The 14,376-nt window shown below is 58.5% G+C and overlaps 1 protein-coding gene across 1 annotated transcript; it reads right to left on the bottom strand.

The window, feature by feature from the left end:
* Positions 1-232: 232 nt before the first annotated feature.
* Positions 233-13,891, bottom strand: BCAM (basal cell adhesion molecule (Lutheran blood group)). Its single transcript, XM_024237899.3, has 15 exons — positions 13,754-13,891; positions 11,398-11,519; positions 9,990-10,218; positions 9,833-9,903; positions 9,018-9,114; positions 8,744-8,926; positions 8,076-8,212; positions 7,604-7,760; positions 3,136-3,251; positions 2,891-3,032; positions 2,576-2,712; positions 2,281-2,425; positions 2,045-2,189; positions 830-947; positions 233-736 (listed from the first exon to the last, which is right to left on the bottom strand). Exons 1-15 carry the CDS (start codon positions 13,833-13,835, stop codon positions 731-733), a joined length of 1,887 nt encoding a protein of 628 aa, XP_024093667.3. The 5' UTR covers positions 13,836-13,891; the 3' UTR covers positions 233-730.
* Between the last annotated feature and the right edge of the window lie 485 nt (positions 13,892-14,376).

Raw genomic sequence — 14,376 nt, 5'->3', positions numbered from 1 at the left:
AGCCACCCTCCAGTGTCAGCCTCTTAAAGTGCTGGGATTACAGGTGTGAGTCACCACCACTGGGATTACAGGAATGAACCACGGCGCCTAGCCCTGTCTCATTTCTTTCTCCATGACATCAGGCATCTTCCGAGGTCTTGCAAGGGGGTGGACGGGGGGGCAGCTGAGAGGGGGGAATCACCTGCATCGCCCTTCCCCTCCCTACTCCCAGAGGAAGCTCTGGCCACAGGATAGTGTCGATGTGACAAACAGCATTTATTCCAGACTCCAGTGTCCACAGATGATGGGGTGGGGCAGAGGTAGGGCGGGGGCAGGAGCGGGACCAGGGGCGGGGTGGGGGCGGGAATCCAGTGTCAGACTCTGCAGCAAGATGTCAGGTGGGGGGACCAGCAAGGGAGGCGGGAGGTAAAAATAGCTCCGGCCAGGCGACCCTCGGAGCCTTGTCCCAGGCTGGGCCCTGGGCTTAGGTCCAGGAGCTATTCTGGGGCCTGGGAGAGTCACATTCCCTGGAGGAAGGCCCCCTCCTACCCACCCACCCTCCCTCTCCTTCCCTCCCAGAGGCAGGCAGCCACTATGGGTCCCTGCCTTGCCGGCAGAGGAAGGAAGGGAGGGCTGGGCAGGGAGAGGGAAGAGGGAAGAGGGAAGGCGGGGGCGAGCATGGCGTGAGCAGGGCTGGTTCTCTGATGCCTGCAGCTCCAGGTCCAGGAACAGCCTCTAGGAGGTTCTTGGCTCAGCACTGGGGAGCGGATGGAGAGGTCAGCCTGTGCCCACGGGCGTGCTCCACTGCCCAGCAGGTCCCTCTCACCAGGGGGCCCAGGCCCTCACCCACCTCGTCTCTGAAGCCCCCGATGCCACCCCTGGCTCCTCCTGAGGCACCTCCCATGAGAAGGCCGGTCTGCTCTGGCTGCTCCGACCCTGAGTGGCTCAGCTCTGGCTCCCCTGGCGGCCTGTGGGGAGGAGGCAGCGGGCGGAGGCGTCGTGTTGGAGGTGCACACGGCAGGGGGAGGAACTGAGGATGGGGGTGGGTGGGACTAGGATGCGTCTGGGGATGGAGGTGAGGATGGGGTTGTGCTGGGCGGGGATGGCATAGAGATGGGGTAGGGGCTGGTAATGGCACTGGGGTTAGGGTTGGGCATGGGGACGCAGATGCTATTGGGGTTGGAGATGGGAATGTAGCTGGAGTTGGCTTTGGGATCAGTCTGGGATGGTTATGGATTGGAGGTGAGGACAGCCGTGTGGTTAGGGCTGGAGACAAAGTTAGATGAGGAGGGGCTTGGGGAGGCTTAGAGGTTGGATTTGGAGTCAGGAATGGGGACAAGATTGGGGATGGGGACATGGGTGAAGTTGGCTTCGGGATGGTGGAGGACTAGGGTTGGGAAATGGCTAGGTGAGGGCTGGATGGTGAGAGATGGGATTGGAGGATAAATTGGAGTTAAGGGTGAGCTCAGGGGGATGATGGGTGTTGGGGCTGGAGGTTGGGGATGTGGCCAGGGCTGGAGAGGAGCTTAGATGAGGATGGTTTGAAGGGGGTTATGGATTGGAGTTGACGGGAGATTGGGGGCAGGGATGGGATTGGAGACAGGCATGGAGTTGGGGATGAGGCTGAGCTAGGGGCAGGAGAGGAGATTAGGGAAGGGGATGGTGTTGAGTTTGGCTTGGGGATGGGTTTGGGAATGGCCCTGGGTTGGGTTTGGGGCTGTAATTGGGGATGAGGATGAGTTGGGGATGGCTGTGGATTAGTCCGGGTTGGGTTTGGGGCTGTAGTTGGGGATAAGGATGAGCTGGGGATGGCTGTGGATTAGTCTGAGGTTGGGTTTGGGGCTGTAGTTGGGGATGAGGATGGGCTGGGGATGGCTGTGGATTAGTCTGGGGTTGGGTTTGGGGCTGCAGTTGGGGATGAGGATGGGTTGGGGATGGAGGTGGATGTGGTGGGATGCGGGGTGGAGGATAAGATGTGGTTTAGGTTGGTTATGGGTTGAGCTTGGGGTTGAGGGTGGGGATGGGGTTAAGCTATAGTGGTCATTGCAGATAGCAGGCCACTCACAGAGCCCCCTTCTCCCGCCGCCGGCGGCAGCAGGGGCCCCCTTTGCGTCTCATGCAGTAGAAAACAGCAACGACAAGGAGCAGGAGGCCCACACTGACGGCCACGGCCATGACGGCCACTCCAGCCTGGGAGGTCTGGGGGCTCACTGCAGGGACAGGATGGAGAGAGGCGCGGGTCAGGCAGTGGGCTCTGTCTGCCCCACACCCGGCTCCTCTGCCACCACCTCAGTCACTCACCAGTGCCGAAGTGGAAGACATGGCGCTTGTTCCCGTGGGGGTTGGAGGCTTCACAGGAGATGCCATCGCGGCTCAGGGCACTGGTTACTTTCAGGGTCAGAGAGCTGCTCACCCAACCCTGCCGTCCGGGGATTGGCTCTGCGGGCTGTGGAGGCTCTGATCAGGCCCCGGCTGGTGGGGTCAAGGGGTGGGGGCAAGGGCAGAGGTGAAAGACGTCCAGTCTCCCAGGAAGTGGGAAGGAGGTGATACTTGGATGAGTGAGAGGGGGCTCAGGGTGGAGAGGAAGGTCCCTTACGCTGCCCCCCAGTTGGCTCCAGCTGAGTTTGGGGTCTGGATGGCCGCGGGCGGAGCAGATGAGTGTGACTTCGTCTCCTTCCCTCCAGCTGCCATCTGCTTTGGGCTCTATTTCCGCTGTCCTTAGCTCTGGCGAGCCTGTGGGTGGTGGGGATGGGAAGAAAGTGAAGGGAGAGGAGGGAGAGAGAGAAGAGAGGAATCGAGCAGAAGACGGAGTCCCCAGCCAGGGACTCAGGGACTCATCCTGTTTATCCAGGTCCCACACCCCACGCTATCCCATCCCCATCCAAGCCCACCCCCTCCCTGCCCCCTGAACCTTGGACCAGCAGCGTGAAGTTCTGGGTGCGGCTGAGGACCGGGACTGTGGGCAGGGAGGCCTCACATATGTAGGTGCCATTGGAATCGAAGGTGATAGAACTGAGCGACAGCATGGGGCCATCGCCCAGGGGAGTGGAGTCCTGGGAAGGGCAGAGGAGGAGGAGGACGCTGTGAGAGGGCGAGGATAGAGGGGAGAGAGGAGGGTGCGAGTGCAGGGCCCGAGGGGGCTCCTTTCCCTCTCACCTTGGTCCAGCGTTGGGCAGGGGTGGGCAGGCCGTGCACGGAGCAGTTCACGACTGCACTGCTGTTTAGAGGTAAGGAAAGCACCTTCCCCTCGCTGAGCTCCAGGGGGTCCAGATCTGCAGTGGGGGACAGTCTGTCACTCTTCCCAGACCGCCACTCACTCAATTAGGGGCTCTCCAGGGACGGTCGGGGGTGCAAACATGAATGGACAGTTGGAAGCTGAGAACAGCAAGTAATCCTCCTGGTTTACCCCATCTCCATGAAATCTCCATTCTCCCATCCAGGCTCTCCAACCAAAAATCTAGCAGTCTAACCCCAAAATTGACATGCCCAAGTCAATTACTTTTCTTCAGAGCTGACATCTGAGCCCAAGGTTAATGAATAACCTTAGGTGTGGGAGGTGTCCCTTCTGTGACTTTAGCACCTGAACCTTTTGCTCAAACCCCAACCTGTGGGGTAACCTCCCTGTTACCCCCAAACATCTTTTCTGCAAAGTTTTGTTTTTGAATAGAGACAAGGTGTTGCTATGTTGGCCAGGCTGGGTCTCAAACTCCTGGCCTCAAGTGATCCTCCTGTCTTGACCTCCCAAAGCGCTAGGATCACAGGCGTGAGCCCCTGCTCCTGGCCTCAGCAAGTCTTTATCTGGTCTGCTCCCAGGACAAATCCTCTGGCTTCCTTCCATCTCTGGCCCCAGGTTTGACTGTCCCGGCCACCTCTTCACTAGCCTGCTCCTCCCTCTTGTCCATCCTCCACTGAGCAGCCAGAGAGACCTCTTTAAAACATCCACCGGTCAGGCCGGGTGTGGTGGCTCATGCCTATGACCCCAGCACTTTGGGAGGCCGAGGCGGGTGCATCACCTGATGTCAGGAGTTTGAGACCAGCCTGGTCACATGGTGAAACCCCATCTCTACTAAAAATCCAAAAGTTAGCTGGGCATAGTGGTGCATGCCTATAGTCCCAGCTACTTGGGAGGCTGAGGCAGGAGAATCGCTTGAACCCGGGAGGTGGAGGTTGCAGTGAGCCGAGATCGTGCCACTGCGCTCCAGCCTGGGTGACAGAGGGAGACTCTAACTCAAAAAAAAAACAAAAAAACAAAAAACCACCCACTGGTCATCCCTCCCCTCTGCATAAAACCCTGAAGTGGCTCCCCAGTACCCTTGGCATCCAGGCCAAACTTCTTGAGGGTGCCTAAAAGATGCTGCCAGGTCTGGCCCTCACCCATCTCTTGAACCATCTCCCACTCTTCCCCATTCCTCCTGTGCTCCCAGCTACCCCGTTCTCTTGCTATTTTTCTTGAGTAGACCAAGTTGGGGCCTGCCTCAGGGCCTTTGCACTTGCTCACTCTAATTGCAGTGCTCTTTTTGTAGCATTCTGCATTTCTTGTTTTTTTTTTTTTTTTTTTTTGAGAGTTTGGCTCTGTCTCCCAGGCTAGAAATGCAGTGGCAGGATCTCAGCTCACTGCAAGCTCTGCCTCCTGGGTTCATGCATTCTCCTGCCTCAGCCTCCCGAGTACCTGGGACTACAGGTGCCCGCCACCACATCCGGCTAATTTTTTGTATTTTTAGTAGAGACAGGGTTTCACCGTGTTAGCCAGGATGGTCTCAAACTCCTGACCTCATGATCTGCCTGCCTCGGCCTCCCAAAGTGCTGGGATTACAGGCGTGAGCCACTGCACCCGGCCAATTTCTTTTTTCTTTGAGACAGAATCTTGCTCTGTCACCCAGGCTGGAGTTCAGTGGCACGATCTCAGCTCACTGCAACCTCCGCCTCCCAGGATCAAGCGATTCTCCTGCCTCAGTCTCCTGGGTAGCTGGGATTACAGGCTCCAGCCATCATGCCTGGCTAATTTTTATATTTTTACTAGAGACACGGTTTCACCATGTTGGCCAGGCTGGTCTCGAACTCCTGACCTCAGGTGACCCACCTGTCTTGGCCTCCCAGAGTGCTGGGATTACAGGCGTGAGCCACCCTGCCTGGCTGCTCTCTGCTTTTCTGAGTCTCACTTAAATGTCTCTTCTCAGAGGCTTCCCTGACCTCCCCTGTTGTGGACACCCAGATCTTTCCTATAGCACAGAAGGACTTATTCCACCAGCTGCTGAGAAGGATGACAGCTGTCAGCCCGCAGCTGTCACCCCTCTCTGGGAACTGCCTCAGCTGCTGAGAGCCCCTTGCCTAGGGCCAGCACACCTCTGAGGACTGGTTGATGTAGGGGTTATTAAGGCCCAGCCCCCTCGCCCCAACTGGGGACAACTGTGAAGGGCCATCCTGGATTCCAAGTGCCCCGTGGGGCTGACCGAGGCCCTCTTTCTTTCTTTTATTTGTTTTTGAGATGGAGTCTCACTCTGTCGCCCAGGCTAGAGTGCAATGGCACGATCTCGGTTCACTGCAACCTCCGCTTCCTGGGTTCAAGCGATTCTCCTGCCTCAGGCTCCTGAGTGGCTGGGATTACAGGTGGGTGCCACCACACCAGGCTAACTTTTAGTAGAGAGGGTGTTTCACTATGTTGGCCAGGCTGGTCTCTAACTCCTGACCTCAGGTGATCCACCCACCTTGGCCTCCCAAAGTGTTGGGATTACAGGCATGAGCCCTGGGGCCCAGCCTACTTTTTTATTTTTATTTTTCCTGAGACGGGGTCTTTCTCTGTCGCTCAGGCTGGAGTGCAGTGGTACAATCTTGGCTCACTGCAGTTTCAACCTTCCAGACTCAAGTGATCCTCCCACCTGGGCCTCCGAGTAGCTGGGACTACAGGTGTGTGCCACTATGCCTGGCTAATTTTTAATTTTTTTTTTTTTGTGCAAATGGGGTCTCCCTCTGTTGCCCAGGCTGGCCTCGAACTCCTGGGCTCAAACAATCCTCCTGCCTCGGCCTCTCAAAGTGCTGGGATTATAGGCATGAGCCACTGCACCCAGCCCGAGACCTTCCTTAGACTTCAATCCAACTTCTCCCCTTGCCAAATCTTGCTTCCTTTACCTCCGTAGACCCAAGAGGTGCGGAACCCGGGGTACTTCCCATAAACTTCTTGCCTGAAAACATCCAAGTCAGAATCTGCTTCCCAGGAAAGCAGACTGCAACACCCACCACCTAAAATAATCCCCTCTCCTGCTCTGTCTCACTGGTGCTATCACCTGTAGATACACTATTGTTATGAAAGGGCTTAGTTAGCATTTACCATCTGTCTCCCCTACTGAAATCACAGGGGTGGTCTGTCTTGTTCACAGATGTGTCCCCAGTGTCTGGCGCAGGGTCTACCCCAGGAAGGGATATGTAAGAAGTGCCAAGGGAGAATACAGCCTTTCCCCAGGGTCTGGATGCAAGTGAACTGAAAAGCGTTCTTAGAAGCCTGGGGTTCAAGGGATTGGTGAGAAATAGACGGTTGGGAGAATGGGCAGTGAAGGTAGGAACCAGAGGAGACTGGGGGGTGATGAGGAGATAGCCTTGACTGGGGAGAAGGATCAGCTAATGGTGGAGCTGGCCAGGTGGACCTTGAAGGCCGTGGTGAGACACCTGGGCTTCTCCCAAGGGTACTGGGGAGCCATGGCAGATTCTGAGCAGAGAAGGGTCAGGTTTGTGCTATGGAAAGAGCTCTCGACCAGATGTGGTGGCTCACTCCTGTAATCCCAGCACTTTGGGAGAGCAAGGCAGGAGGATAGCATGAGGAGTTCGAGACCAGCCTGGGCAACACAGCCAGGTCCTGTCCCTAGAAAAAAAAAAAAAAAAAATTTAGCCAGGTGTGGTGGCATGTGCGCCTGTGGTCTCAGCTACTTGGGAGGCTGAGGCGGGAGGATCACTGAGGCGGGAGGATCCCAAGTGATCCTCAAGAGCAGGTCAAGGCTGCAGTGAGCTGTGATTATGGCACTGCACTCGAGACTGGACAACAGAGTGAGACCCTATTTCTAAAAAAAAATAATAAAAATTAGAAAAAAAAAAGAGCTCTCTGGCTGCCTCGTGTGGGATAGATTAGAGAGGATGGTGGCGGGGGCTCAGAGAACCAGGAAAAACACAATAGAAATGCAGAGAAAGGCCAGGAGCAGTGGCTCACACCTGTAATCCCAGCACTTTGGGAGGCTGAGGGGGTGGATCACCTGAGGCCCGGAGTTCAAGACCAGCCTGACCAACATGGTGAAACCCCGTCTCTACTAAATACAAAAAATTAGCTGGGTGTGGTGACGCATGCCTGTAGTTCCAGCTACTTGGGAGGCTGAATCAGGAGAACTGCTTGAACCTGGGAGGTGGAGGTTGCAGTGAGCCAAGACTGCGCCATTGCACTCCAGCCTAGGCTGCAAAAGCAAGACTCCATCACAGAAAAACAACAACAAAAAAAAACAAAAAAAACCCCCAAGAAATGCAGAGAAAGGGTTGAAGGCAGAGTGTTTGGGATGACAGAGCAACTTCAGGGCTATAGGGAGGAGGGCACAGAGGCACTGATGCCAGGGCCCCTCCTGCCCGCCCCTTCCCCCAGGGATCTCACAGGCCACGCGCAGCTCCAGCGTCTTGGAGAGCTGCACGTCATCTGCCGCGTCGTAATCCTCCACTCTGCAGCCGTAGGTCCCGCTCTGGCCCCGGGTCACTCCCTCTAGGGTCAAGTTCCCCTCGAGATTCACATTCAGCACTTCCTCCTGCTCGTCCTGGGAGACGGGGGACGAGGAACCAGGCTCAGAAGCCACCCCGGTTCAGCAGGCTTATGCTAGGTCAGAAGCCACCAGGTTAGTGTCATGCTAAGCCAGAATCAGGGGTCAGGGGTCATCAAGTCAGGTGGCATGCTAAGTCCTGACTCTATCAAATCAGGGGTCAGAGGTCCTTTTAGTTCGTGGGCCACCAGATCAGGTGGCTGCCTAAACCATGGGGCCTCCCAGGTCCCACATTAGAAGACACGCAGGTTAGTAGGTCACAGAGGTCAGGGGCTGGGGGGTGGATCCCAGAGGGACCCTTGGGTGGGTCACCTGAAGGCGGAAAAGCGTATACTCCGGGCTGGGGCTGCCGTCCCCCCGGCAGAGCAGCTGGACAGTGTCACCCTCGCGTACCCAGCCTGCTGGAGTGGACGGGCTGCCCACCCAGAACTGCACGTGCTCCGTGGGATCTAAGGGAAGGGCAGGGAGATGGGAATTGTGATCGGGGAAGGGTCAAGGCTAGAGGACAGGCGAGAGGTCAGCCCTGCATCCCAGGTGAGGGCTATGGCGGGTCAAAGGTTAGGGGTCATAGGTTTCAAGGCTCAGGTTCACACTTATTCTGAGTGCCAGAGTTCAGAGGTTGAAATAAACTAAGAGTATAGGTCAAGAGTCAGAGGTCAGTATGGGCAACGGGTCAGTGTGAGACTTGGAGCCAGATGTCATAGGGGGACCCGATTCAGTGTGAGAAGGTGGAAAGCACCCTTTAGTCATAAACTCCATGGGGTCCAGGGTGCTAAGTGGAGGTCGGAGGTCAGAGGTCAGGATGGGGCTTGTGCGACCAATTGAGGTCAGAGGTCAGTGGCCAGCACTAGCACAATTTTTTTTTAGCATGAAGTAGGGAGGCAGAGGGTCAGAGGGGAGTGTGAGGCCACCGGGTGGAGGGTCAGGCCTCATGAGGTGTGGAGCCTGAGGTCAGAGGTCAAAGGCCAGCACAGACTCACAGTGCAGGGTGAGGTGGAAGGTGGGGCTGTCCAGGTGGCCGTGGCGGCCCTCGGGCAGGCTGTAGTGGGCAGTGCAGTGGAAGCTGGCATCTCGGTCATCCTTGTGGAGCCGCAGGTAGAGGGTGCTGGTGAGGGACAGCAGGCCAGAGGCCTCCCGGACCGTGCGACTGGTCATGTAGCCCTCTGGGAGAGATGAGGGGAGGTGGCAGTCAGCCAGGCCCTAGCCCCGCCACCCACCCCAGCCCACGTCCCGCCACGCTCCCGCGCTGCTCACCTGAGTTCATCTCTACGGGCACCTCCAGGCGCTGCCCGTTGCGATACCATGTGATCTTGGGGGCCGGGTTCCCATTCCGGCTGTTGCAGATGGCGATCTGAGGCAGACACAGGCATGGCCCTGGGCTCGAAGCTGGGACTCTGAAGTCGGGGCTCCTCTCTCAGGAGTTCTCCCCACTCAGACTCAGGAGCCGGGCTCCTAACTCCCGACTCTCCCAGGACCCAGGAGTCTGAATTCCTAGTCCCCGACTCAGACTAAAGACTCCAGGCCTCCAGCACCATGCTCCAGGGACCAAGGATTCTGGGTCCCCCAGCTCTCTCCTTCCCAGGACACAGGAGTCTTCCCCCTCTGCCCCTCCTTTTTTTTTCTTTTCTTTCTCTTTTCTTCTTCTTCTTCTTCTTCTTTTTTTTTTTTGAGACGGAGTATTGCTCTGTGGCCCAGGCTGGAGTGCAGTGGTGTGATCTTAGCTCACTGTAGCCTCTGCCTTCTGGGTTCAAGTGATTCTCCTGCCTCAGCCTCCTGAGCAGCTGGGATTACAGTTGCACACCACCACGCCCGGCTAATTTTTGTATCTTTAGTAGAGACGAGGTTTCATTATGTTGGCCAGGCTGGTCTGGAACTCCTGACCTCAGGTGATCCACCTGCCTCTGCCTCCCAAAATGCTGGGATTATAGGCATGAGCCACCTCGTCTGGCCTTACCCCTCCTCCTTTATTACCCAGGGGTCCCCAGCCGCTCCTCCCTCAGACCCAGGAGTCCAGGGCCCTGTCCCCTCCTCCTCCAGGACCCTGGGACCAAGGTCCACCTGAGAGGTACCTCCTGGGCAAAGTCCTCCATCACAGACAGTGTCCCTTTGTTGGGGGAGACCTCAGTGGCCTCTGGCTTTGCTGTGAAAAAGACGTTCATGTCAGGAGCCCCTGCCCTGCGCCCCTCCCTGCCTGCCTCCCTTCAGGGGATGCCCGTGGACACTTACCAAACACGTTGAGCCGCGCGGTGGCCTCAGCAGTGCCTGCCGCCCCTGCCCTCACCACGCACACATAGTCTCGCTCGTCGCCCACCTGGGCCTCAGCCAGCACCAGGCGCCCCTGGGAGTCCAGCTGGTATGGGGGACTGCGGCCCCGGGTGTCGTGCATTGTGACCTGGAGCTCAGAGCCCTGCATCTCGGCGGAGGCTAGGCGGGGGCGAGCTCCCGAGCGGTCGGTCTGTGGGTGCGGGGCAGGCTCTCAGCTCCGGGTGTCCCAGCACTCCTCAGTCTCTCTCTCTCTCTGGGCCCTTTCTTTCTGCAGCTCCTGGCTCTGCCTGTTTTCCTCTTGTTATGGGTCTCCCTGGTCCCTCTGTCCCTCCCCACCTTCTCTTGCCCCCATTCCCTATCAGTTCTTGATTTTTCCTGTCTCCTTTTCTCCATCTCATTCCGGTCCCATCCCTCCTCCTCTCTGTCTCTCCCTCTCCCGCTTGTCTCTCATTTTCTCTCCTTTTTTTTTTTTTTTTTTTTTGAGATGGAGTCTTGCTCTGTCGCCTGGCTGGAGAGCGGTGGCTCAATCTCGGCTCACTGCAACCTCCACCTCCCAGGTTCAAGCGATTCTCCTGCCTCAGCCTCCTGAGTAGCTGGGATTACAGGCACATGCCATCACGCCCGGCTAATTTTTGTATTTTTAGTAGAGACGGGGTTTCACCATGTTGGTCAGGACGGTCTTGATCTCTTGACCTCATGATCCACCCACCTTTGCCTCCCAAAGTGCTGGGATTACAGGCGTGAACCACCGTGCCTGGCCTTCTCTCCTCTTTAGTCCTCCCTGACCCCTCGAGTCTCCTGCTTTCTTTTTTTCTTTCTTTTTCTTTTTGAGATGGAGTTTTGCTCTTTTTGCCCAGGGTGGAGTGCAGTGGCATGATCTCGGCTCACTGAAACCTCCGCCTCCCAGGTTCAAGCGATTCTCCTACCTCAGCCTCCTGGGTAGCTGGGATTACAGATGCCCGCCACCACACCCGGCTAATTTTTGTATTTTTGTAGAGACAGGGTTTCGCCATGTTGGCCAGGCTGGTCTCGAACTCCTGACCTCAGGTGATCCACCCGCCTGGACCTCCCAAAGTGCTGGGATTACAGGCGTGAGCCACCGCGCCCGGCTTCTGCTTTCTTGGTATCTGTCTCTGTTCTCTCTCTCAAGAGCCTGCAGTCCAGAGCAGGTCAATGTCACTCTAGACTCGGCTGTGCCTAGACATGGGGCACCTTGCAGATCCCTTCTCCTTGGTGGGACTCAGTGACCCCATCTGTAACAAGGAGTGTGGCTTGGTGGATCTCTACAGGCCTTAGGCACTGATGAGAGAATGAACCTTTGCTGTCCTGCTGTGCCCTGACTCCAGGCCCCCCAGCCCCAAGCACTCACAAGGAACCATTCCAGCATATAATGGTCGTGGGTTCCCGTAGGGGTGCAGTCCAGAATGACAGACTTTCCTCGCATCACCTCCACCAGCGGGGGCACAGACAAGCGCACCTCCGCCTGGGCATCTGCAAGAGGGCAACTGAGCTATCGTTCACCACACCAAGAGGAAGAGCCCTCCAGACAGGGTCCCCTCTCCCCCAGGACACAAGCATCCAGGTCCCAGCCCCTCCTCCCTCAGACCCAGGAGTCCAGGTGCCAGCCCTTCCTCCCTCAGACCCAGGAGTCCAGGCCCCAGCCCCTCCTCCCTCAGACCCAGGAGTCCAGGCCCCAGCCCCTCCTCCCTCAGACCCAGGACTCTGGGCCCCTGTCCCCTCCTCCCTCAGACCCAGGAATCTAGGCCCCAGCCCCTCCTCCCTCAGACCCAGGAGTTTAGGCCCCACCCCTCCTCCCTCAGACCCAGGAGTCCAGGCCCCAGCCCCTCCTCCATCAGACCCAGGAATCTGGGCCCCTGTCCCCTCCTCCCTCAGACCCAGTAGTCTAGGCCCCAGCCTCTCCTCCCTCAGACCCAGGAGTTTAGGCCCCAGCCCCTCCTCCCTCAGACCCAGGAGTCCAGGCCCCAGCCCCTCCTCCCTCAGACCCAGGAGTCCAGGCCCCAGCCCCTCCTCCCTGAGATCCTTTCACCCTTCATCCCTTCTCCTGCATCTCTGGGTCTCAAATCCATCTCTCCCTGCGCTTGCAGAGCTCAGGGCTCCTCTTCTGGGCTGCACAGGGCCCTGTGGCCTCCACTGAACACTCCTGGGGTAATACTGCACCGGCCCTTGCTTCTCCCAACAGAGCACACGCCACCCCCCAGGGCAGGGCCAGGCCTGGCTCAGCCATTCGCCTCCAGCACCCTGGGCAGGGCCACCTCCGTGATGATGGATAAATGTCTCTCTCCATCCTGGTCTCCACCTTTGCGTGTGTCTCTCCTCTTGGGTCTCCATCTCTGTCCCTGTCTCTGCCTCTCTCTGCACCTGCACCACTCAGTCCCTGGGTCTCTTCCGCTCTCCCATGAGTGAGGGGCTGGGGTGTGGGCTGCGGCTGGGCCCGGAGCTTAGTCGGGATGGGTGTGTGGGGGCGGTGAGGGGGGACAGGGCTGGGCAGGTTTCAGGAATGTGGGAGGGACAGGCTGGCTGAGACCTGCCCGGCCTGGAGCCAGAGCCCCCAACCGCTTCTTGGCCCCCCTCTCCGTTTGATACAACAGCAAAAGGGATAAGTTGAGTCATCTTGCAACAGGATAAGGTTGAGGCCCAGGATCTTGGGAAGCTGGGCACCTGGACTCCTGGGATCAGAGGGAAGAGGAGGCTGGGGCCTGGTGGAGTAGTTCTTGTAGAAAAACCACCACCCTCCCTCGCCCTCTGGGCTGGCATCCTGGCATCAGCTCTCAGTGCTTCTTAGAAACTCCCTTCCCTTCTCTGCTCAATCTGGCCCAGCCCTACCCCTGGGGACCCACTGTTGACCATGAGTGTGCCAGGGGCCTGGATTCCCAAGCACTCACCTCTGGCCCCAGCCTGTCCCCAGGGAGGGGTGACGGGGTCCAGGCTGGTGCCTAAGGCTGGGTCTGAGCTGCAGACAACAAGTGGAGGCAGAGTTCCTCTCTCTTCCCCAGTCTCTCTCATCTCTCTGTCCCTCTGTCCCCAGCACCCCCACCCCCATCCCCCAGCCCCGGGCCTTCTCTCCTTCTATCCCCATGCAGGTGTGTAAATGTAGCTGAGGCCCCAGGAAGGGGGCCTGTCACTTGGAAACACTTTGTTCCACTGTCACTGCCCGGGGCTGGTGCTCCAGCCCTTTCCTGAGGGAGGCGGGTTCTTTATACTGGACTCTGGAAACTCCTAAATATGCATGGATCACTGGTGTGGGGACACATGGTCCTTGCTTCTCTAAGGGGTCCCTGGACCTCTCAAAACTTGAGGACCTTTGAGGGAGGAAGCCCTGGGGTTTTGATCCTCTGTGCCCTGGGGGAAGCTATTCTAGCCACTGGAGGCCTGGACTCCTGGGTCTGAGGAAAGAGGGGCTGGGGGCCCAGAGTCCAGGGTCTGAGGGAGGAGGCAGGTGGGACCCAGATTCCAGGGTGCTGAGTGGGAAGGGGGCTGATTTCTCTGGTTGTCTCTGATCCACCGCCTGGGTATCCCCAGCTCTCCTGCCTGGCTGTCCCCAGATCTCTCACTGGAAGGCGTACCTTCCAACACTCCCATATCCCTCCTCCTCGGGGTCCCCACATTTCGCTTCCTGGGGTCAGGGTAAAGCCCTTTCTCCTCGCTTTCCCGGGGTCCCCAGGGGCCTCCCGCCAGTCCCACCTTGCCCACAGCCCGAGCCATACCTGGGTACGCCGCCAGCAGGACTGCGAGCAACAGCAGCCGCAGGGCCCCGCGCGCCTGGGCCGGTGCGTCCGGGGGCTCCATGTTCACGGCGGCGGCGGAGACTGAGCCCTGGCTGCAGCTTGGCCGCTGCGGGGCTCGGAGCCAGAGGCCCCGCCCCCGGCAGCCCCGCCCCACCCCGCCCTCCAGGCCCCCCTCGTCCCCCCATGCCCGGGCGCTGGGCCAAGACCTCCCACTGCCCGGAGCGGACCTCCCGGTGCACGGGGCCAGGCTCGGGGCTCGTCCGCCCCCAAGCCTAGGGCTGTCCGGGCTTACTGACCAGCGCCTGCAGCGGGGGGCCTGATCGACCAGTGTAGCCAGTGACCCGAGCTGGGATCTCACCAGGCAATCGCGGACCCTCTCCTCGTTATTCTGACCAGGGGCCCTGGGGACTTGTCCCCACTGTGACCAGCAACCTGGGCTGGCATTGTCGATTTTAACCAGAGGACCCCACTGCAACCTGTGGCCTGCGATGGCCTCTCCCAGTGTAACTAATGGCCCCAAGCGTGGCGTCCGAGTGGCCTGCACTGGCCTCTCCCAGTCCAACCAGCGACCCCCGCAGCCTGACCAGTGGCCCCCAGCAGCT

The sequence above is a fragment of the Pongo abelii genome, chromosome 20, assembly GCF_028885655.2.
Source record: "Pongo abelii isolate AG06213 chromosome 20, NHGRI_mPonAbe1-v2.0_pri, whole genome shotgun sequence".
Classification (NCBI taxonomy): domain Eukaryota; kingdom Metazoa; phylum Chordata; class Mammalia; order Primates; family Hominidae; genus Pongo; species Pongo abelii.
This window is presented reverse-complemented; position numbering and strand designations above follow the sequence as displayed.

What these genes read in the sequence shown, in the direction of transcription:
- BCAM (XM_024237899.3), bottom strand. Translation starts at nt 13,835, where the DNA reads ATGGAGCCCCCGGACGCACCGGCCCAGGCGCGCGGGGCCCTGCGGCTG. An exon ending in CTTCCACCTCACCCTGCACT is followed by an intron (nt 8,213 to 8,743) that starts GTGAGTCTGTGC and finishes CCCTTCCCTTAG; the next exon opens with ATCCCACGGAGCACGTGCAG. An exon ending in CTTCACGCTGCTGGTCCAAG is followed by an intron (nt 2,713 to 2,890) that starts GTTCAGGGGGCA and finishes CACCACCCACAG; the next exon opens with GCTCGCCAGAGCTAAGGACA.